The sequence below is a fragment of the Bison bison genome, unplaced genomic scaffold, assembly GCF_000754665.1.
Source record: "Bison bison bison isolate TAMUID 2011002044 unplaced genomic scaffold, Bison_UMD1.0 scf7180017864471, whole genome shotgun sequence".
NCBI lineage: Eukaryota > Metazoa > Chordata > Mammalia > Artiodactyla > Bovidae > Bison > Bison bison.
In genome coordinates, this window is record NW_011495032.1 from 25707073 (window position 1) to 25731146 (window position 24074).

The following is a 24074-nucleotide window of genomic DNA, read 5'->3' on the forward strand; positions in this document are numbered from 1 at the left end:
GATTGTTTGATATGAGTCTGAAATTCAGGGGAAAGAGGTCCTAACTAGAAATATAAATTTGGGAGTGTTCCATCTGTAGATTGTATTTAAAGCATGAAAATGGTTATCACCAAGGTAATGAGTATAAATAAAGATCTAAGAAAAGAAGTCCTTGACCTTGGGCATTCCATCATTAAGAAATTGGAGAGATGAGAAGGAACTGATAAAGAATCCTTAGAATGAGCAGGCAGGCAATGGCACCCTACTCCAGTACTCTTGCCTGGAAAATCCCATGGACGGAGGAGCCTGGTGGGCTGTAGTCCATGGGGTCGCTAAGAGTCGGACACGACTGAGCGACTTCCCTTTCACTTTTCACTTTCATGCATTGGAGAAGGAAATGGCAACCTACTCCAGTGTTCTTGCCTGGAGAATCCCAGGGACGGGGGAGCCTGGTGGGTTGCCATCTATGGGATTGCACAGAGTCAGACGTGACTGAGGTGACTTGGCAGCAGGCAGCAGGCAAAGTGGGAGCAAAGCGTGAAGTCCAGGAGAGTGGGATCCTGGGAGCCAAATGAGAAAGTGTTTCCATCAGGTGCTGTGATAGGTTAAGTAAGATGGGGCCTGAGAAATGATCTCTGGATAATTTTCTCGGAAGTTGGATTAATCTTCTAGGCTTTAGAAATTTACTTTTCTGACTGTTTCACACTTGTTGGCGTCTCTAAATGAGTGATGCTTGATTTGGGAGAAGAATGGAATTAAGAGGACAGAATTTAGAAGAAAGGTGAATAATACCAGCAGAGGGGTACATGTGTAAAAGTCCTCTAAGGGGCTAGAATCATTCTACTTCTTGACCTGGGTGTTTGATTTAGTTATTTGTTACATTGTGCATATATGTTTTATGCATTTTGGTACATGTGTTAAAGTTAGCAAAAAGGAGAAATAATAGAGTTTAAATTAGCTTTAAAAATTATGTTATTATTCTCTTAACTGAAAGTTGTACTCTGCACGTAGGAACATTGTAGAAATACAAAAAACTGTTCAATCCTCACAAATGAAAATCTTTTTTGTTTTTCTTCTCTAAGCCCTTATGCAACTGGAATCTATTTTAAAGAAAATCATTAAGGAACGAAAAGGAAGGAACTTCAGTCAGCATATTTTCATTGATTCCTTAGTACAGGGGAATCTTAATGACCAACAGGTGATGTAATTCTTAAATGTTTATCAAACAAAGGATAATCAGACATGTATAGAGTGTGCTTTTTATTCACTTTAACCCAGATGCCTTCCTAGAATTCAATGGCTTTTTCCTTTTTTATTGTACATCATCCATAAATAGTATTTAGATTTGCTGTCCTGTTATTTAGCTCTTGGAAATAGCTATATAGTATCTAATATTTGAGTAAGCAGATATTGAACCAAAGTTCTGTGGTTGTTACAGAGGAGGGCTTGGGTGAGCCTTTTTCGACTAAACAGCCCTGCCCACATGACCAGATGTGGCAGCGTGGCTTGTTCCCAGTGTGGATCTGTCCCCCAGCACACTACTGGGCTACTGTGTGTGGAGGTGTCAGGCACGACAGGAGTGGAGCCATTGCTGCTACACCTGTTCACTGTAGGAATCTTCTGCCTCCTCTGTGGATGTAAGTCCACATAGACAAAAAGCGGTTTTATAGGTGTGTGTGGGTACAGAAATTAAATCGCGCTCCAGAACAGTGGCAGGCTCCTCACTTTTCCTGAGTCTTCATTGCTGCACTCAGCCAAGCTAGAAAGATAAGACTGAGCCGGTTTGTTTGCTGTATCATGAGCCAGTAATATTACTGGATAAAAGTTCACTGAATCAAAAATGCAGTGCAGTGTTTAGGTTGGCTTTTACATTATATAGATTTTATTCAAGTGAAAACGTCATAAAGGAATAACATACTTTGTTCCTTCTTAACTCCCAATTCTATACTCTAGATGATTTTACGGGGTCTAATACGGGGTCTAATACAGGCCACCTTACATGTCACACTGTCTAAACTTAGTTTTGTTTCCTAGATCCTAGAAGACACTATGATATTTTCTCTGGCCAGTTGCATGATAACTGCAAAATGTAAGTATAAATTGATTTCTTTTTGAGATAGATTATAAAATACAGAAAGATAAAGCTATTCTAAAATAAAGGAAACACTGTTTGCAAGATCTCTTGATAATTTCCCTTAGCTCTTATTTTTTATTCCTGTTGGAAAGGCTAGATTCACACCGCGCTCTTCCCCCGCCCCCCACCCCCACTTTTCTTAGCCCCAGGTGCTCTGTGCCACCTCTGAACATTGCCATAAATTTCCTGACACAGTTTATGGATTGTGAATTCTGGTTTGTGCCTGTAAAATGAACTGTTGTTGACACCTTTCCAACCAGAGCTGTAAGCTTTTCAGTTGCCTGCTGCGGCTTTTCACTTTGACTTCAATCCTGTCTGCTATTAATAAGATCTACCAGCAGTGAATATAGGCCACAGAAATCATGATTTAAAAGAACTTCTTGGTGAAATTAAAGGTGATTATTATTTAAAATTCTAAAATGGGTGATACATTTCTAAGCTTTCTTACTGGTTTTGAGTTTATCAGACTACCATTTATTTATACAGTTTTTAAGAATGTGTGTATCCATAAACTTGTGTTAACAAAAAATGCTAAAGTATTAAAACACAAGTTGAAAATCTAAAGAATTTATGTTTACTTAAAGGATTTTGTTCATAACTTTTTCTGTTTAAGAAAATTTAAAAAGGATGAGTACAAATGTGAAGTTCCTGTAAGTTTTTCTTCTTTGTATACTTTTTTGGTATCTAGAGATGTCCCAGATTTTATAGATTAAGTGGAATATAGGTAAGCATGTGTCAAAAATAATGTCTTGAACCTTTTAAAAAAATACTTGTTTAAAAAATGTATTACCGTTAAAATATATCTTTGCTGAAGACCTTCAAAAAATCTGAATCAGGGACTTCCCTGGTGGTCCAGTGGCTGGACTTCATGCTCCCAATATAAGGGGCCTGGGTTTGATCCCTGGTCGAGGAACTAGATCCCACATGCTGCAGCTAAGACTCAGCAAAGCCAAATAATTAAATAATAATAAATGTTTAAAAATCTGAATCAGTTGTACTCTGGATATTAAAAATCGATCATTTCCAAGGTTGACTTAATATTTTAATCTTTTTTGTAGTTTTGGGGGAAAATTTGAGTATTGCTGTTTTTTTGCATGTGGGTTGGTTGTTTTTTAAAGCACCTCTGAAATTTTGAGAGGCAAGATCAGCAGAAAACCTTAATTAAAGTCCCTCCTCTGCGACTTAGTAGCCTGAAGGAAGATACTGACCTCTACATTTTTTTCCTCTTCTAAAATAAGAATGACCTCCAAGGTTTCCAACTGTAAATTGGTGTCTTGATTCAACATTGTAATTAAAGAACATTAAGTGGCTTAAAATCACATTTTAAAGCTATACTCTCTGTCTTTTAATAGAGTTGTACAAAAAAAATAGTGTTTGAGGTTATTTTTAATAGAGTTGTATAAAAAAAACTGAGGTTATTAAACAGTTATATTAATTTTAAATGATAATGTAGTTAGTCAGGGTGTAGAGTGCCTACTGTATCCAAATCATTGTGCTAAATCTTTCAGTGTTATATATTACTATATATTATTAGAAGATTGCATATGTGTACATATATACTGTCTGCATAAGTTTTCACATCACTTGTGAAATAGAAGTTCTGCAGTTCACTCACAAGCCATAGTAAGGAAACATATATAGAAAAAAAGTTAAAGTGAGTTACTCATATGCCTTTTATGAACTCTGGATGTGAATAAATTATCAAAATAATTGAGTACCAGGTAGCTATTGATTTTACTGATAATAATATTAAATGTAGAAAGTGAATTATGTATTTACATTGGATTTGGATAATATGTGACTTTGGCAAATATTTTTAAAAATTAACTTTAAGGCCAATTTAAGCTAGCCCTTTAGCTCAGGAAAGAGATAATAAGTAGAAGTAGAAATTATTAAACACATTTGAAAAAGTACTTGACATAGAAAAGGTAGAGCTGTAGATAGAGTCATGTCAGGCTTAATCTAAGGAAAGAGATGCTGTTTGTCTGGATGGTTCCATTTGAACAGTTATAATCCCAGTGGATCTCTAAGGGAAATATAACTATATTTATTTTGTAATTAATTTTCTTACCTTTTGATTTCCTCAGTGATTACAATCCATAAGCCATTTTCAGAAAAAGTAAGCCATAAGCCAGTGAACTCCAGTGTTGGCGTTCATCAGAATAATTGTGATATTTGTTAGAAATATAGATACCTTGGACACACCCTAAACCTACTAAGTCGGGATCTGTGGATGGTGGGATTGTGTCATCACACAGTCTCTGACTCCCAGGAGATTTTTGAGAACCACTGTCCTAAGCAATTAATCAGTTTCAGCTCTTGAACCAGTGTATTACAAGTAAAAACTTAGAAACACTGATTTATAGGTAAATCTCCTGCTATTTTTACTTGTGTGAATCATTTCATTAGGGCTCCTGAGGAAACTGACAAGTCAGCTGTTTTATTTTACATGGTCGAGTGAACCAAACAGTCCATCACAGTTGCCAGCATTTAACACTTTCCCAGATGTGGTTTATTTATTATCATTACTGTTTTGCTTAAGGTAAAATGCATCAAGTGCCTTTGACTACTTGCCAATTTTATGAAAGAAATTTTCTAGATTTCACTGTCTTTGAGAATATTCTGTAAATGTTTATGTTCTGTTGAATGAAGCACAAATGTCATGAACAATCTTGTTTTATCTTCTGGTAGCATTTATGTATCTTCTGTATTGGGGGTGGGCGGGAGAAAATACCAAAAAATTGTAAGTTTGTTTTTTATTCAGCACCCAAACTATGAATTCGCTGCTTTCACTGTTTTTAATATAAACTTTCACTTAGTGTGCACCTGGGCAGTCTGTTTTTTAACCACCTATGAGGAAATTCAGAAAAAACTATATGAAGAGATTGACCAAGTTTTGGGGAAGGGACCTATCACTTCAGAGAAAATTGAGGAGCTCAGGTAAGAACCTGAGGAAAGGGAGGGGCGGGGAGATCTTTAAATTTGAATTGGTGTATCTTATTTAAAACTAATGCCAATATGGAGGAAAGCTATGTATTTTTACAGGACTTAAAGTATTTACATATAGATTTTAATAGATGACTTAATTTGCTTTTTAAAATCATAAGGTAGTCTTGGGAAACTTTTACATGGGCCTATATAAAATAGCATCAGTAATGTCTAATAAGTGGAACATTCATACATTGATGGTAGGAATGCAAAATGGTACAGTTCTGTTGTAAAACAATGTGGCAGGATCTTACAAAATTGTACAGTATGACCCAGCAGTTCTCCTAGGCATTTGCCGGACAGAAATGAAAACATGTCCACACAGTGACCTGTATGCAAACATTTATTGCAGTATTATTCATAATAGCAAAAACCAGGAAGTAGTCCAAATATTCATCAACTGTTGAATAGATAAATTGTGTTATATCCATACAATGGAATAGTACCTAGTAATAAAAAGTAACATAAAATCAATACACAAAACAACATGGATAAATCTTATTATGCTAAGTGAAAAAAATCAAGCACAAAAACAGTCTACAATGTGTTTCATTTAGGTGACATTCTGGAAAAGGCAAAGCTATTGTGATAGAAAGTAGGGCAGTGATAGCTGGGGCCCGAAATGGGGAGGGGATCAACTGCAAAGAGGCATGAGGAAAGTTTTCTAGGGAGAGGGAACTGTTACATATCTTTCTTGTGGTTGTAGTCACACAGTCATATACGATGACTAAAATTCATCAAACTGTACAGGTAAAATAGATAACATTTTTATATGTAAGTAATACCTTAATGTAAAAGATTTTTAAAAATAGCAACTGTGACTTCTTAGGGGGTTGGAAGTCTGAGACTGGGTAGCAAGCAACCTTACTTTGGAGCATCTTTCAACTATAGAAAAGAAGATATGGATACAGCCAGTAGAAAGAACTTGAAACCATGGATTTCACAAGGAGACATTTGTTAGAGATTCTTTAAAATGTTGAAAGCTTTATTGATTACAATTTTAAAAAGTAATACATACTTGTTTTTTGAAGTTTTTATTATGCAGAAGTGTATGACATAGAAGGTGAATGTCCTTTGTAAATGAGGACAAGAAAGATAACAACTGTTAACTATCTATATTATTTTCCAGACATATATATGTATTTAAAACAAAAAATTTAAAAACATTTTAAATACAAAACATGTAACTCTTCCGTAAATTCCATGTTTTCTCTTAATGTGTTGTAGACAGTGTTCTATATGTAGTAACTCCACCACACCTAGTCAGTGAGTAAGTTTTGTTGATTTTGTTTTCCAAACAGCATTTAGCTAGAAGTTTAGTTTTAGTTCTTTCCATTGTCCCCCACCCCCACCCATGAGGAACACCACCAACTTGTTTGGGGCATTTCAACAGCCTTGTGTCTTTCTTCCTCCTATGAAAGTGAAAGTGAAACTCTCTCAGTCTTGTCTGACTCTTTGTGACCCCATGGACTACACAGTCATTGGAATTTTCTAGGCCAAAATACTGCAGTGGGTAGCCTTTTGCTTCTCCAGGGGATCTTCCCAACTTAGGGATCAAACCCAGGTCTCCTGCATTGCAGGTGGTTCTTTGCCAGCTGAGCCACGAGGGAAACCCAAGAATACTGGAGTGGGTAGTATCCACTCCAGTAGAAGTAGAAGTATCCCTTCTCCGGTGGATCTTCCTGATTCAGGAATCGAACTGGGGTCTCAGCATTGCAGGCAAATTCTTTACCAACTGAGCTACTCCAGATTGCTCTTGGAGCCAGTGACTGTACACTAATCTCTTCAGGTGCTTTAAAATTATACCTAACCTGAGACTAATCCCAAACCAACAATCTCTGGGCATCAGAAAGTTTCAGAAGCTTCTCAGATGATTCTAATGTGTAGTTAAAGTTGAGAATCACTGTGCTAGTCATCTTTCTATATCTGGGGAGTTGTATCTGATCATGCTGCCGCTAAGTTGCTTCAGTTGTGTCCAACTCTGTGCGACGCCATAGATGGCAGCCCACCAGGCTCCCCTGTCCCTGGGATTCTCCAGGCAAGAACACTGGAGTGGGTTGCCATTTCCTTCTCCAATGCATGAAAGTGAAAAGTGAAAGTGAAGTTGCTCAGTCGTGTCGAACTCTTCGAGACCCCATGGACTGCAGCCTACCAGGCTTCTCTGTCCATGGGATTTTCCAGGCAAGAGTACTGGAGTGGGGTGCCATTGCCTTCTCTGGTATCTGATCATACTCCCCTGTTTAAAATCCTTCAGTGACTTCTGGTTGCCCTTAAGATAAAATTTATACCCACTAACTTGGCTTATGAGGCATTTCAGCTTTACTGAAATTCTTTTGTTTCTTCAAATGTGAAGCACTGTTTTTAATTTTCTGACTTTTGGCTACATTCTCTCTTCCTCTGTCCTCTAGCTGAGTCCAGTTTTTTCTTCAGGTCTCAGGCTAAGTGTTTATTCATCTGCAAAGTCCTTTCTCCAGTTGGGCGCTCCTGCCATGTGTTCCCCAACACCCTGAACTTCCTTTATCATAACAGTTACTGTGCCTTTTTAATTGTTCATCCTTGATGTTCCTCTGTCCTTTCCCCTGCCAGCTAGACTTTGAAATTCTTTGAGTGTTTTGTCTTGTTGACTGTTGTAGCTTAGTATCTGATGCAGTGCTTCTAATGTAGTAGGTACCTAAAAATAATTTGTTCAAAGAGGAAAGGATGTTTCCTTTTTTGTTTTTGATGTTTTTAGAAATTATATAAATCAATATTCCTGTGCTTACATCTTTGCAAATATTTCCAAATCTTTCTATTAATAAGGTCTGAGAAATGAGATAATTATTTAAGAATGTATGCAGTAGTGTAGTGTTTACAGTTAGGGGCTATGGGGTAACAGATTTGGGTTTGAATCCTGTCAATAACACTTACCTGCTGTGTGATTTTTTTTTTAATTAATTCATTACTAATTACTTTACAATATTGTGGTGGTTTTTGCTATACGTTGACATGAATCAGCCACGGGTGTACATCCCAAAGTCCCCTCCCACCTTCCTCCTCCTCCCATCCCTCTGGGTTGTCTCAGTGCACCAGCTTTGAGTGCCCTCTTTCATCCTGCTGTGTGATCTTAAACAATTGCCTCATTTTTTAAATCTGTAAAATTAAAAACAATAATACCCATGAGTTTTTTATAAGGATTAAATGAAATACTGCATAGAAACTATTTAACAGAACTGGTGCATAGCAAGATTTCAATATATTTTAGCTTTTATTCCTCTTATTGTAATGCAAACTTTATATTTTCATATATATTGCCAAGCTATCCTTCATCAGAGCTTTTCTGGTGGCTCAGATGGTAAAGAATCTGCCCGCAATGCCGGAGACCTGGGTTCAATCCCTGGGTTGGGAAGATCTCCTGGAGGAGGGCGTGGCAACCCATTCCAGTATTCCTGCCTGGAGAATCCCCATGGACAGAGAAGCCTGGAAGGCTGGTCCATGGGGTCACAAATAGTCAGACATGACTGAGCGACTAAGCACAGCACAGCATCCTTCAGTAAGGTTGTACCAATTTATACTTCCCCCAAGTGAATATGAATGTCCATTTTCCTATTTTTTATTAGCATTTTCTGTGACAGTACTCTTGTTCATATTTGCTAATCTGGCAGGTAAAAAAATTTGCTTCTTTGGCAGTCTTTCCATTGTTAAGGAGGTTGAGTATCATTTATGTTTCCATGACATTTGCAATTTTTTTTCTTTTTTTGTGGATTGCTTTTATATTTTCTGTCCTTATTCCTGTTGGGATGTTTGATCATTTTAATTTGGAATTTTAAAGAGTTTTGATGCGTTAAGGATATATTTACAGTAAATAAGTTTTCTACTTGGCTTTTAATTTTACTTAATGATGAGTTCAAGTATTTAGAAATTTTTCCATAGTCATGTTGTTTTTCTTTATGATATCCATCATTGTTTCAATATTTTTTCTAATTTTGAAGTAGAAAAGTCTTATTAAAATTTTTATTAAATCCTTTATTAAAAATAAAGGATGCTTCTGCACACAAATTTTAAAAATATTGTTTTGAGTTTTCTTCTGGTACTTTTAAAGTTGTTTTCACTTGTTTAATTCTTACTCACCTAAACCTAAACTTTATATCCTTCTAGTATACACTGTGTTTTAAGCAAATAAGAATTATGATGACTATTTCATTAGAAAGGTTATTAAAATTGTTGAATGATACTTTAAAATGTATATACATTTCAAATTGATTCTCCCAAAATAAGGATCCTCAAAAAAAATTTTTTTAAACAGGTATTGTCGGCAAGTGCTTTGTGAAACTGTTCGGACTGCCAAACTGACCCCAGTTTCTGCCCGGCTTCAAGATATTGAAGGAAAGATTGACAAATTTATTATTCCTAGGGAGGTAGGAAACATTTGGTATGCTTAACCCATTCAGTTATTCTTTTCAACTCTTTTAGTGTGTATTTTTAAACTTTATTGTTTTAAGTATTATTGGATACTTTCCAATAAATGCTACCTATTGTTAAATAAAAGACAGTTATTTAAAATTACAAAATAATATATGCTTGTTTTAAGGTTCAAACAGCATAAAGACTCCTTTCTCCCTAGGTACTACTATGAATCGTTTAGTGTATATTTTGTAGGTGTTTTCCTGTGTATATGTATTACTCTATGTATATATACATATATATGTACGTATTTTAAAAACCTAATTTATATGTGAAAATATACTGTTTATATGTTGTTTTTAATTTTCTTCCTTTATTGAGGCAACTAATACAACTGGCACTTACTGTGGATCCAATTCATTATTTTTAATGGATGTATAGTACTGCCTTGTATGAATGGACCATAATTTAAGTGGTCCTCATTGATGAAAATTTAAATTGACATTAATTTTTTTCATTACTACAAATTGCCTCTCAAAGGCAATTTATATTTTGAGCAACAGTGTATGAGAATGCTTTTCCTCTCCATATTCTTTACTGCCTCTGGATTTATGAATCTTTTATGTATTATGTGAATCATATAAAAAATTATCTCATAATTTTAATTTGCTTCCTCTGATAATTGGAGAAATTGAACAGCTTTTCATACATATACTCACAGTTTGTATTTCTTCTGTGAATTATTTTCTTTCTAGTGAGTTTATATGTCTTTTTGTAGATTATACATATTCTGTCAGTTATATGGCAAATCTTTTTTTTCTGTCTGTTGTTTATCTTTTACTAGTTTTATGGTATGTTTTGTATTTACTGGATGCCGGTTTTAAATTTTCACATAGTGAAGTCTGTTATTCTTTTATGACTTCAGTATTTTGTGACGTGCTTAAGGGATACCTTCTCACTATGAGATCACCAAACTAATGGCCTGTGTTTTCTACTGTTATGTAATATTTTTATAAGTTGGCTTTCTGGGAGTCATTTTGTCTCTGTTAGACTTTTCATAGCCAGAGTATCCTTTTTTTTTTTTTTTTTTTGCAGACCCTTGTCCTGTATGCCCTTGGAGTGGTGCTTCAGGATCCCGGTACTTGGTCATCTCCGTACAAGTAGGAAATTTCTGTCATTGTCTTTGCAGTTCTTAATTTTTATGTGTTTGCATGTGTTGTGTTCTCTTTCTATGTTTTGAGGAGAAATTCAGTATGTAACAGTAATATAAAAACAGAAAGCCACCACCTTCCCTGTATATCTTCTGCTCAATACTTTTTCTTTCATGAATCTGCTGTCTTCTACTCTTTATTTCTATTACCGCCTCTGTCCCAAGATCTATTTAATTACTTAATCTCTACATTCATCCTTTAATTTCAGTGGTATTTTGGAGTTCTGTTACTGGTAAATGGGTATTGCATATGCAGTTTCTTGTTTTCATTCTATTGGTCTCAGTTATTAAGCTCTTTGGTTGAATTTAGGAAATAGGTGTTGTGCGTATATTGTGTGTGAGAACAGCAAGGGAGGGGAAAGGTGAAGAACAAAGCTGATACTGTTTGCCTCCTCCGTAGGCATCTGGTAAAATCTGCCTTAAAGAAGTAGGTTAAGATCTACTGGCCTGAAAGAAGGTTATATGTTGAGTTGATGAGGGCTAAGACAGCTATGTGACAGGCAGTGGGCAGAGTTGATGGCATGGTTGAAGTAAAAGAAAAACCTACTTCAAGAGTATATGGCTGGGACATTTAAGCGTTAAGTAATTTTAGTTTTTCACGTTACAGTGATATTAAAGGGATATCTATTAAGAAATTAAATAACAATACTTCAAAATCTACTAAAAAATTAAGTAAATTTAATATTCCAAGGGGCTTTCATAGCAGAATTAAAGATATACATTTGTAAAATAAAAATGTTATAACTTATAGTCATAAAAAATTAAAATTTCACATTTCAAAATTTTTTTAAAAATCTCATGTGGAAAAATGCCAAATTTTTGATAAACTTTTAGATGTAATACAAAAAGCATAAGAACTTTGCTAGAACTTTTGACACTATTCCTATCCTCAAAACACTCAGAGAATCAGGGTCACAGATTGAAGATACTGAAAGAAATATGTGCTAAAATATAGAAATCATTTTTAGGAATCAAATGCAGTCAAATTTAGGAAATGTTATTAGTAATGTTGTATGCCAGGGAAAAGCTTTCTTCAGTTGGATACCTCATCATCCATCCCTTGTGGAAACTCCAGAGATTAATTTGTGTCAGTGCCTTGAGATGATCCTTTAGAGACTGCGTCACACTAGCCAAAATGTACATAGGACTGAGGTAGACCCTATAGAGACAATTGATTAATTGCAGTTTAAATATAATTATCACACAGAGGAAGATGGAGAGATTGACTTTTTTCACTAAATTTAATGCTCTTGAGATCAACAAAGGGTATTGCATGTTTTTTATGGCTGAGTAGTAGTCTGCATGTGCAGAGTTTGTTCAGCTTCCACCCTCTGACCCACTGAAGGACATTTGGCTTGTTTCTAATATTTTGCTTATATAAATAAAGCTCTTATGAACATTTGTGTACAAGGTTTTGTGTGAACATGGCGTTTCATTTCTTAGGAAAAATGCCAAAGTATGATTGGTTATATGGTTAGTGCATACTTAATTTCACAAGAAACTATCGGACTATTTTTTATAGATTCTCAGCAGCAGTGTTTGAGAGATTTAGCTTCTCTGTAGCCTCAATAGCATTAACTATTGTTTCTATTTATTTTAGTTCTAATGGGTATGTGGTGATATTTCATTGTGGTTTTTAGAAGTTTTCTTTTCGAGTAACTGACATTACCTTATTCTCCTTATAGAAAACTGTCTAGACATTTATTTATAGAAATAAATGCATTGTTGCTTTTATTGTATTGGCGGTGTCTCAGAGGAAGAAACCCTGACTCAAATTCTGTGATTTAAATTGATAATAATGTAAATGCATCACTGACTCAATGGACATGGGTTTGGGTAGACTCCAGGAGTTGATGATGGCCAGGGAGCCTGGCGTGCTGCGGTTCATGGGGTCGCAAAGAGTCGGACACGACTGAGCAACTGAACTGAACTGAACTGAACTCTAAACCAAATAATGAAATATTATCAACTTAAAAAAAAACAGACTGAAATAGAATTCTCAACTAAAAAAGAACTAAGGCAAACATTAAAATCCTTAGTATGGACTGAGACCAAGATGGTGATATAGCAGGTTCATGAATTTCCTTCCTCACACAGATGCTCTGAATGTAGAGAAATTCCCTCTGAGAAAAATCCAGGAACTAGCTGAGTGACTCCTCCACATTTGGTAAATGAGAAAATACCCGCATTGAAACAGGTGGGAAAGGCTGAGACACATTCTTACCATAAACTCCACCCCCAGCACAGTGTCATACATCAGGAGGGAACATCCAACTCTCAGCTTCTCTCTGAGGATCCAAGGCTTTGAACCATACATTTTGTGCCCCAGTTTTAAATGCTCCCACCTGAGGGATGGGCTTCTAAAACATCTACTTCAAAAGCCATTTGAGCTTGTGTTCCTGAATCACACAGGACTGTAGCAAAGAAGCAGTTCTTAATGGGAGCATGTTGGGAGCACAGGCATTCACCATGGCTGTCCCCAGAGGGCTCAGCATAGAGGGAACAGGCAAAAAAGCCTATCTCCCAGTCTCTCCCTGAAAGGGGGTTGATTGCGTACTTTACAAGCTGCTGCCTGAAGATCCAGCTTCTTCATGAGCATGCATTTAGAAATACTGGCTGTGATCCGCTCCAGAGCCTGCGGGAGTCAGTGGACACACCCCCAACCTTCTTCTTCTAGTTCACTCCAACCATGAAACCAAGTTGCCAGCATCTCCCTTTCACACACATCGAGTGTCCCAACTTTTATGGCTGCCATCGAGGGAGGGATATGCCCCAAATTTCCCTGCTCTGTTAACTGGCACGTCTTGCATTCATAAGTCCCACAAGATCATAGCAAACAAAGAAGCATATGTTAAGGGGAATGGAGGTACTGGCTGTGTTTAGCCCCCACATTTCAGCGCAGGGGGAGCAGCAAAATGCCTATTTCCCAATCCTTCTCTGGAAGGAGTTTGACTACATACCTAGAAAGTTTAGTGTATTTTCAAAATTCTGAAAACCTAGGATTTGGATGAAGAAGGCACTGGCACCCCACTCCAGTACTCTTGCCTGGAAAATCCCAGGGACAGGGGAGCCTGGTGGGCTGCCGTCTATGGGGTCGCACAGAGTCAGACACGACTGAAGTGACTTAGCAGCAGCAGTATTTGGGTAACGCTGTCATTTGCTACATATTTTATAATCGTGTTGTAAATTGAGTTAAATTCATGATGGAAAATAAAATTGGAATTACCTCTTAACCTGCAAATAAATAAACAAATAAAATAAGTATTATAGAAGTTTTTAAAAAAACCTCAGTACTTGAGATTAGGTTACCTATTCATTTTCATTTATTAATCCTTAAAATTATGAGATATTTAACAAAATAGTTGGATGTCTGTGTGTCTTTTTTGGAGAAATGTCTTTTTGGATCTTCTGCCCATTTTTTTATTGTGTTGTTTGTTTTTTTTGATATTGAGCTACATGAGCTATTTGTATCTTTTGGAGATTAATCCCTTGTCAGTCACATCATTTGCTAATATTTTGTCCCATTCTGTGTGTTGTCTTTTCACTTTGTTTGTGGTTTTCTTTTCGCTGTGCAAAAAAGTTTTTAGGTTTAGCTAGCTCCTATTTGTTAGTTCTTACTTTTATTTTCATTAGGAGGTGAACGCAAAATGATATTGTTGTGGTTTATGTCAAGGAGTGTTCGTCTGCCTGTGTTCTCCCGCAAGAGTTTTATGGTATCCGGTCTTAAAATATTTATATTTTTAATCCATCCTCAGTTTATTTATGTGTACAGTGTTAGAAAATGTTCTAATTTCATTCTTTTAACTGTAGCTGTCCAGTTTTTGGACACCACTTATTAAGATTGTCTGTTCTCCACTGTATAGTCTTGCCTCCTTTATCATAGATTAGTTGACCATAGGTGTGTGGGTTTATTTCTAGGCTTCCCATTGATCTCTGTCTTCAGACCAAAATCATACTGTTTTGATCACTGTAGCTTTATAGTACAAAATGAAGTCAGGGAGCCTGATTCCTCCAGCTCTGTTTTTCTTTCTCTATATTGCTTTGGTCATTTGGGGTCTTTTGTGTTTCCATACAAATTTTAAGTTTTTTTGTTTTAGATCAGCAAGAAATGCCATTGATAATTTGATAGGGATTGTGTTGAATCTGTAGATTACTTTGTATAGTATAGTCATTTTGAAATTGATTCTTTCAATCCAAGAATATGGTATATCATTCCTTCTGTGTCATCTTCGATTTCTTTCATCAGTGTCTTATAGTTTTTGGAGTATCAGTTTTTCACATCCTTAGGTAGGTTTATTCCCAGGTATTTTATTCTTTTTGATGTGATGGTAAATGAGATTGTTTCCTTAATTTCTCTTTTTCATCTTTAGTTGTTAGTGAATATGGCTTAAAACACATGAAAGATGCTCAGCATTACCAATTATTAGAGAAATGCAGATCAAAACTACAGTGAGGTATCACCTCACACTGGTCAGAATGGCCATCATTAAAAAATCTGCAAGCAATAAATACTAGAAAGAGTGTGGAGAAAAAGGAGCCCTCCTACACAGTTGATAGGAATGTAAATTGCTATAGCCACTATGGAAAATAGTGTGGAGGTTTCTTAAGACTCTAAAAATCAAGCTACTATATGATCCACCAATCCCACTCCTGGGCACACATCTGGGGAAAACCATCATTCAAAAAGATACATGGACTCCAGTGTTGCTTGGAACACTATTTACAATAGTCAAGTCATGGCATCAACCTGTGTTCCTCAATAGAGAAATGGTTAAAGAAAATGTGATACATATATACAATGGAATATGTTGTTTAGTCACAAAGTCATATCTTGTTCTTGCAACCCATGAACTATAGCCCACTAGGCTCCTCTGAATCTTCCCCACCCAGGGATTGAACTTGTGTCTTCTGCATTGGCAGGTGGGTTCTTTACCACTGAGCCACCAGGGAAACCTGCAATTAAATATTACTCAGCCGTAAAAGAGAATGAAATAATCCCGTTTGCAGCAACATGGATGGACCTAGAGATTATCATATTAAGTGAAGTAAGCCAGATACAGAAAGACAAGTATCACATAATATCACTTGTATGTGGACTCTAAAAAAGTGATGCAAATGAACTTATTCACAAAACTGAGACAGACTCACAGACTTATAAAACTTTCAGTTACCAAAGGGGTAAAGTGTGAGAGTGAGGGATAAATTAGGAGATTTGGATTAACATATACACACTACTATATATAAAATAGATAATCAACAAGGACCAACTATATAGCACAGGGAACTCTGCTCAATATAATAACCTATATGGGAAAGAAACCAGAAAAAGAATAGACCTGTGTGTATGTATAACTGAATCATTTTGCTGTTCACTTGAAATAAATGCAACATTGTAAACCAACTATATTCCAATATAAAATTAAAAAATTTTTTTAAGTTGGAAAAATCTAGTTTCATTATCTTTTAACCTGGAAGCATAGATATCTTCAAGTAAACACTTAGGGTCCCAATTTTCAAGTTAGTTTACAAAAGGAAAAAGCTGATTATATTTGATATAATCTTTCTATAGACGCTAATGTAAATAGAGTATATTCCAAAAGTAAAAGATAATTTACACTCTTTAAAAAGACTATGAAAGCAAAATTCTCTTTTTTTTTTTCTCACAGTAGAGTTTAGATCTTTTAAAAACATTTGTTTTTGAGCGGAATTTTTATGCTCATTGGTGGGTTGATTATTTTGTTTTAATATATCCACTTCCCCATGACTCTCTACAGAGTAAAACTTTTTTTCTGTACAGTAAAAAATCCTTGGTGATGGTGGTTTAGTCACTAAGTCGTGTCCGACTCTTGGCGATCCTATGGACTGTAGCCTGCCAGGCTCATCTGTCCACGGGATTCTCCATGCAAGAATACTGGAGTGGGTTGCCATTTCCTTCACCACGGGATCTTCCCAACCCAGGAATTGAACCTGGGTCTCCTGGTTCAGAGGAGACAGATGCATTTACCAACATTTACCAGTCATTTCAGGTAGACAATTTACCAACACTTCCTTCACTTATTAATAAGTCTGGGTCTCATGTAATATAATTTTGATGTGTATAATTTTAAGTCTGGTGACTTCAATTTTAAGAAATGAAATTTAATTGAAAAGGCAGTGTAAAATGCTTTGCATATTGATTTGATGGTCTCATGCACTCTTAATGTAAATACTCACTGTGTTATTTTGTGTGATTTATCCTTAAATCTCATGTGATTTTGTGTGATTTATCCTTAAATCTCATAAATGGTATAAGTGCGTGTTATGCTTTTATTCCCTAATGGTTCTAGAGAAGTGTATTTTGCGCCTATTGTTTAGAAATAATAAAGTAAGCAAAAAGAGACATATATTCAGTAGTTTAGGAACATAAAAGGTCAAAATGAAATATAATATGACAGCAGTTTCTATCTTTACTAGTTTTTAAACTTTATTACATACCTGTGTTCTTATAGTGTAAATATATGCCATGCCAGTGGAGCTCTGTTTGACTGGCCCCAATTCTTCTTTTTAGGTTTGATCCAGAGCGTTTTGATGATGAATCTGTTATGAAAACTTTCTCCTTGCTTGGATTTTCAGGCACACGGGAATGCCCAGAGTTGAGGTGAGATGATAAAGGAAAATGAAAGGAAAGATGTCAGACTTTGTACTTAAAATTTTGATAATCACTGTTGAGGAGAGTGAACAATCTGTATAAATTGTATAAATTAACTTTAAAAGTTAAATTGTATAAATAATCGTTAATCTTTGGTAACCATGTCACTCTCTTCCTGACTAGATTTGCCTATATGGTGACTGCAGTGCTTTTGAGTGTTCTGCTGAGGAGACTGCACCTCCTTTCTGTGGAGGGACAAGTTATTGAAACTAAGTATGAACTGGTGACATCATCCAAAGAGGAAGCTTGGATCACTGTCTCAAAGAGATATTAAAATTGTATGCATTTAACTTTGTTGAAGAAAATGATCATTAAGAAATCTGTATTGAATCCTTTTAGAAACCAAGCATCATTGTGTAAAATAAACACCTATTAATACTTCATCATGTAAATTTGGATTTTTGTATACCAGAATTTCTTGATGCACCATATACACTTATATTCATTGCATCAGTATAGTGATCATTTTAATGGGAGGCCTTCTGCTTTTAACTTTTGTCTTAACACGTTCTATGCCATTATTTTCATTTTCTTAGCCTTGGTTTGATTTCTAAAATTAATATTCTTGAAGATAAATTATTTTGCACAGTAATATTTTCCAAATGTTCATAAAAAATAAAAATAATATTAACTCCTTTTCATAGTTATGGTAACTTTTCATAGTTATGGTAAATCACCTTAAAGGGGAGGAAAAGGACTTTTTGTGATTTTATTTATTGGATTAATGTTTTTATTTTCCAAGTATAAATTAATTTGTGTTTAATTATTGTTATTAGGTTTGAGTAATTCAGTGAATAATGTACCTGGTATTTGCTATTGTTGTGCATTCCCAGACAACAGTGTTCATTTCATGACTTATACATTGCTCATCATTTTAAACAGTTCTGAATCATTTGGAAAATTATATAGTTGTTTTTGAATGTGTTTTGAAATGTCCCTCCTAAGTAGCAAATCAAGAATGAGGCTCCTCTGTCCATTTTTGCTGAAAATCTTAGTAGCACTATATTATTCCACTAATTCTCATTTGTGGAAAAAGCAATTCCTAAATTTATTTATTATGTTATATCCTAACCATAATGAACTTATGATTAAGAAATGAGAGAACATTAACTAAAAACCAAACCAAATTTTTAAAAAAAGAAAACAAATATGGGTGAAAATATTTGCAATATATATGACAGAAAGGGATAATATCCCATATTACATATAAAAAGCTCATACAAGTTGGCAAGAAAACATGCAGGAGATAAATGGACAAAATAGCTTCTACTGGGAAACAGCTAATAAGCTTTTAGAAAAATGAACAATCTCATTAGTAAGAATTAATAAGCAATACTTCTTTATTGGAGCTTTTTAAAAAATATTTGAAGTATCATTCCAGATTTACATTTTAGTACTGACAAGTTTTATATTTAATACTTTTTTATTGACAGCATTGTATTTTAGTTTTGCTTTTTTTTTTCTGGTTATATTGTTCTTGAAGAATTTCTTTTAAATAACGTTTTTAAAAATATAACTGTGAAAAAAAAAAAAAGAAAAAATATAACTGTGAAGGAAATATGCCAAGTGCCAATAGAGAGGAAAGGAAGAATAATGATAAATGTTTACAAATGGACTTTTTATTGAGACTGCTGAATTTCCCTTGTAATTTTAAGTTTCAAGAATGTACTCTGGTTAAAGAGTCCTTTTATGCTGTGTTTATGGTTATATAGCTAACATTTCAGACCTAATAATGAGTTGTTAAACATAGAAATTAAGTAATAACTAGATGCAGCCTTTATTTCTGTCAAAAATATTTAATTTATGGAATAATTTAAATTTGGAAACTTTAAGTGAAATGTCCTAGATCTTAGTATCATGTTGTTTTAATGAAGGCATGTTTTACATTTATTTCCTCTCACCTTCATTTTCTATGGCTTAGTGTATACAGAGCATCTTCCTTTATTATCTAAGTACCTTATTTGACTTTGAAAATGGCAGTGGAAGGTTAGAGGAGGCAGAAGATGTGTAAGCCAAGTGTCATTAAAATCAGGTAAGTGGAATTCTAGTGAGACGAGATCAGCAACAATAGGGGAGCTGAGCCAGAGTCAGGGTATTGCCATTATTGCCAATAAATGAAAAGAAACAGTGTTTAATAATGATTGGATTTGAGGAAAATAGAGGATAGAAGAATCAGGTACATAAGCATATTTTATCCAGAGTTACATAACTAATTTGCAACATTAAAAATAAGTCATCTTCTATAAGATTTTAAAAAAATACTCTTTATCATGTGTAAAATAAGTTATCCATTCACTGTTGTTCTTGGCCCTTTGACAAGCAACCTAAATTTTAGTAGCCTCAGTATCACTGATGCTTGTAACATGCCTCTGGCCAGACTCAAGTTTTATAGCTTTTTAAAATCTATCTCTTCACTGGTTTTGATCTGCATTCTTTTTGATAGTTCAGAAGTTTATTTTTAAAAACATCAACACAACACATTTCTTACGGCATGAAAGGGCTCTTCCATATTTTGTGCTAATAAAATTCAAAACAGAATTAGTTCTGTGCATGTGTTTGGGAAAAAAGAAAAACACATGTTGTCTGGCCCACAAATGTGCAGTTTTATTTATATATATGTAAATAGATTCTATCTTCTTTATAGATCCAATATCAAAATTTCATTTGTTTCTTTTGTATTAAAATAGTTTGTATTTTAAAGATAAAATGTTCTATTTTTATTAGAAAAATTATATGGGTTATTGTAGAAAAATCTAGGAAATATAGAAGCACAAAAATAGGAAAACTCCATCCCCACTATTTGAACTTAACCAGTGTTCAGCTTCTGAGGTTAATCTTTCTACTCTTTTATCCACATATACTTTTCATAGATATACATAAAGTTCTCTCATTTAATGTGTTGTTAACCAATAGTGTTTTCTACAACTGAAACATTACTATTCTCACTCAGAAGTAAATACAGACTTGCCAATTTTTTATTCCCCTCTTTCTCTTCTCAGGTATTGTTATTCTTTTCAGCTTTAAAAATGGCCTGCCTTCTCCATCCATTCTATCAAAACAGTTATATATTAATAAACTCAAGCTGCTTAAGTCAAAACATAATGTAGGTACTATAGTGAGCACTTAAAAAATGAAATTACTCCACTAGCCTAAGAAAAAATTTTGATATAAGTAAGTTGAAATTGGGGTGGCATTTTATGTTTTAAAAGGACATTTTAAGAATCTTTGTTGTCGTTTTTGGACTCTGAGGGAAACATTAACATTCTTCTCTGAAGACATCTTGATTTTTTTCTTCAGATCCATAAAAAGTACTGTCGCCTGTTATAAAATGTACTTTTTTTTTCACATGTGGTTATGTTGACAGATTGAAAATTGCTTAAAAAAGCATAATTCTACTGAGTGTATAAAAGTGAAGACATGGCCAGTACAATCAAAGAGTCGTTTGGGAGCTGCGAGAAGACAGCTACAAGAGAAATGGACACTATTTCAAGGGTGGATTTTGATAATGTCAATGAGATGATGCTAGTGACCTTGTTTTTCTTCTTTGCCAGTTTCCTAAGTTCCTAAGACCAATGATGAAGGTAGAAGGGGAGTAGTAGGGGGAGGGAGACTGACGACAAAGCTGTTACTATTACTGTAGAAGCCAGAAAACTCGCCCGGCCAGCAGGGCTCCGTACAGTGTTGCTTTGAGTGTGGTGAGTGACCTACACTGATAAAAAGGAGTGAGACCGAAACTTGCTGCAAGTAGAACACGGGACTGGAGCCAACCAGCTTCTTTATATACCCATCTCATTTAGTCCTTAGAACATGACTAGGTGCTGGTGGGACTAACTTGAGGTGGATGAACCTAGAACCTATTATACAGAGTGAAGTAAGTCAGAAAGAAAATAAAATATTGTCTATTAATGCACGCGTATGGAATCTAGAAAGATGTTACTGACGAACCTATGTGTGGGGCAGCAATGAAGACACATGTAGAGCACAGACGTGTGGACACAGTGGGGGTGGAGTGGGTGGATGGACTGAGAGAATAGCATGGAAACACATCCATTACCAAATGGAAAACAGACAGCCAGTGGGAACGTCCTGTGTGACAGAGGGAGCTCAACCCAGTGTTGTGTGACAACCCAGAGGGGTGGGATCTGGTGAGAGATGGGAGGTGTGTTCAGGAGGGAGGGGACGTAGCGAGGGGGCTGATACTTGCTGATGATGTATGGCAGAGGCCAACACAATATTGTAAAGCAATTGTCCTCCAATTAAAACAAAAAATAGTTCTTCGTTCTTGCAGGAGAAAAAGAACTGTAAATGAAGATAGCAAATACTAGCTAAGAAACACTGAAAGATCTAAACTTCAGATGATCTTAATATCTTCAGTGGGGTGTAGTGGGGTTTTGTTCTTAAGAGAGAAGCAGTAGTTTCAAATGATATACAGTTTATAAGAGAGTAATGTAACAGAGGTATTAAAAGAACTCTCAAAACGAATACTGCCAACTCAATTGCCATTCGTACAGCTGTTTTTCTCCTGTTCCCACATACCTGTATTTTTACCCATTGCGGTCAGAACAACATGGTCTACTTTTTGTTTAATACATTTTAAACATTTTCTTTTGTTACTTCATTTTTGTAAGGTCTTGTTTGGGGGGGGTAGACTTTGAAAGTAGAAATTAATTTTATGTTTGATTTATAGAATTTTATGGATAATTGTAAAATTTGAGCTTGAAGCGATTTTATAAAATATCCAGACAATAAACAAAAAGGCAGGAAATGACATTCCTTCTTCCAGTGTGCTTCCCATTCAGGCCGTTTATGGTTTGGTGTCTGTCTTTCTTCAGATTGAAAGCAGATCTTGTTATTGCATGGAAAACGTGCCAGGAGTAAATAAATCACAAATAATCCTGTCTGATAGTTTTTTAAAAGAAACTTGGTTTTATGTATGTCTAAAATACTTGCAAATTCTTGTTTTAATTTTTAACACTTAATGGTAAAAATGAAACTGTGTTACCCCATCATGGTAACTATCGTGGATTAAGTTGTAAGGTGCCTGTCTCCAAATGGCAATCAGTAAATATTTTTGAAGAAATGAGTGAACTCTATTGAGGTTTTCTATGCACATATAGGAAATTATTAAAGTTGCTTAATAGTTGATAAAGAAAACCAAACTACTTCTAATGCTAATAGTACTTTGTGATATGTATTGCTGGAAGTATTTAAGAAGATGTTATATGGACATCTTTCAGTGATGTCTGTATTAAGTGTGAAGATAGATTTATAATCAGCTATAGTTCTACAAAGTATCAACCAGAATAGTTGGTAAGCAAGTAGACCTTTGCTCCTCTATATCTTATCATCAGATTATCATTAAACTAGAAAATATGTAAGGATCAGAGTTCTTTATTAGGTTAGCAAGAGCATTATTTCCCAAAGTGTCTCACGGTACCCTATCCTATGAGATACTCTGAGAAAAAGTTTCCTTGATCATATTCATTCTCAGATTATGTATATATGTTCTTTCTCAGACACCTGTAATGCATATTATATTGGAAGAGCTGATAAGTTCTAATGTAAGGAAACCTATTTTAACTTGATGTAACACTAAATGTTCCAAATGTATTTGATGAAGGTACTCTTTTTACAGGTTACGCCTATTATCCTGAAAAACTGGTGTTTCATGGAGATGTAGTGTTCACAGAACAGAACCCTTTTTGTCCAGAGTGATCTATGTAGACAAGTAGGAACATCTGTCTTCGCTGGTTCTTTAATCTGTGCATGGTCCAGAAATTCTCCAGGCTAGGAGTGACGTAGTCATTCCAATTCACCTGAATTCCATATTTTCTCACTACCTTACCTCTACTATTTTTCCTTGTTAGAGCCCTTGTACTCTACTCTCTCCTCATGACTTACATTTCTGTCTGAAGAATGTGAACCATTTAGTCAGGCAACACTTTTTATTGGTCCCTTCCTGTATGCCAGATCTTAAGGCAGATGCTGGGGATATAGCAATGAGCCAAACAGACATGGAACTTACTGTGCTCTCTGTCTTCTATGCTTCACCTGAGGAGGAAGAACCCCAAATTCTCATGTGCCAAAGCTTAACTTTCTAGCATTTGAGTTCTCTAGGTACTCGGTTTGGAAGCAACTCAAAGACCCTTCAGGTTAGTGGCTGAAAGGGACAGAAGAAGGAACTTGTAGCTGACTACACGACAAAGAACAGAAGGCTTCCGTTACAAGTACAAGGAGAGAAGAAGCGCAAGGAACTGTTGGGAGTCAAACCATTATTTTTGTTATTTTTAGTTTATGAGCAAGAGAATTAAACTACATATCTTACCAAGGAAAACTGTCAACATTGATGATGAATAGGAATACTGGAGATCATTTAGAGTGAGAAGAAACAAAGCTAGGAATTGGTTTGACTAGGTTAAAGAGAGATTTTTGTCCAAATTTCTATGACTTGTTCAATTATACTGCATCACTAAGTGGTTTATCTTTTATGATTTGTTTTTTGTATTGTAAGGTCATCAGCTAATAGATAATTAATTTTTAGAGCTTAAAAGGATATTGTAGAGATTATATGGTAACCTGCTCACAGTTTAAAATTTTGGAGGGAGAAGCCTAGAGCCTCTGGGAGTAGAAGAGTAATTTTGGGCTTTCATTTTGGATTTTCTTTTTTTTTTTTTTTTTCCTTTTGAAAAATATTT

General features: G+C 35.2%; 2 protein-coding genes across 2 annotated transcripts in view; both read left to right on the forward strand.

Annotated features, from left to right (window-relative positions):
* Positions 1–17762, forward strand: part of LOC105003675 (cytochrome P450 20A1) — a 44652-nt gene extending 26890 nt beyond the window's left edge. Inside the window, exons 7-13 of the mRNA XM_010861010.1 lie at positions 1062–1177; positions 2014–2068; positions 4933–5053; positions 9384–9495; positions 10577–10641; positions 17239–17328; positions 17503–17762. Of these exons, the coding sequence (XP_010859312.1) occupies positions 1062–1177; positions 2014–2068; positions 4933–5053; positions 9384–9495; positions 10577–10641; positions 17239–17328; positions 17503–17653 (710 nt within the window). The 3' untranslated portion in view covers positions 17654–17762. The remainder of the gene's footprint in view (positions 1–1061; positions 1178–2013; positions 2069–4932; positions 5054–9383; positions 9496–10576; positions 10642–17238; positions 17329–17502) is intronic.
* A 1590-nt stretch (positions 17763–19352) lies between these two features.
* The window catches only part of LOC105003838 (charged multivesicular body protein 5-like), a 5099-nt gene continuing 377 nt past the window's right edge, over positions 19353–24074 (forward strand). The window contains exons 1-2 of the mRNA XM_010861275.1: positions 19353–19365; positions 23015–23055. Of these exons, the coding sequence (XP_010859577.1) occupies positions 19353–19365; positions 23015–23055 (54 nt within the window). The remainder of the gene's footprint in view (positions 19366–23014; positions 23056–24074) is intronic.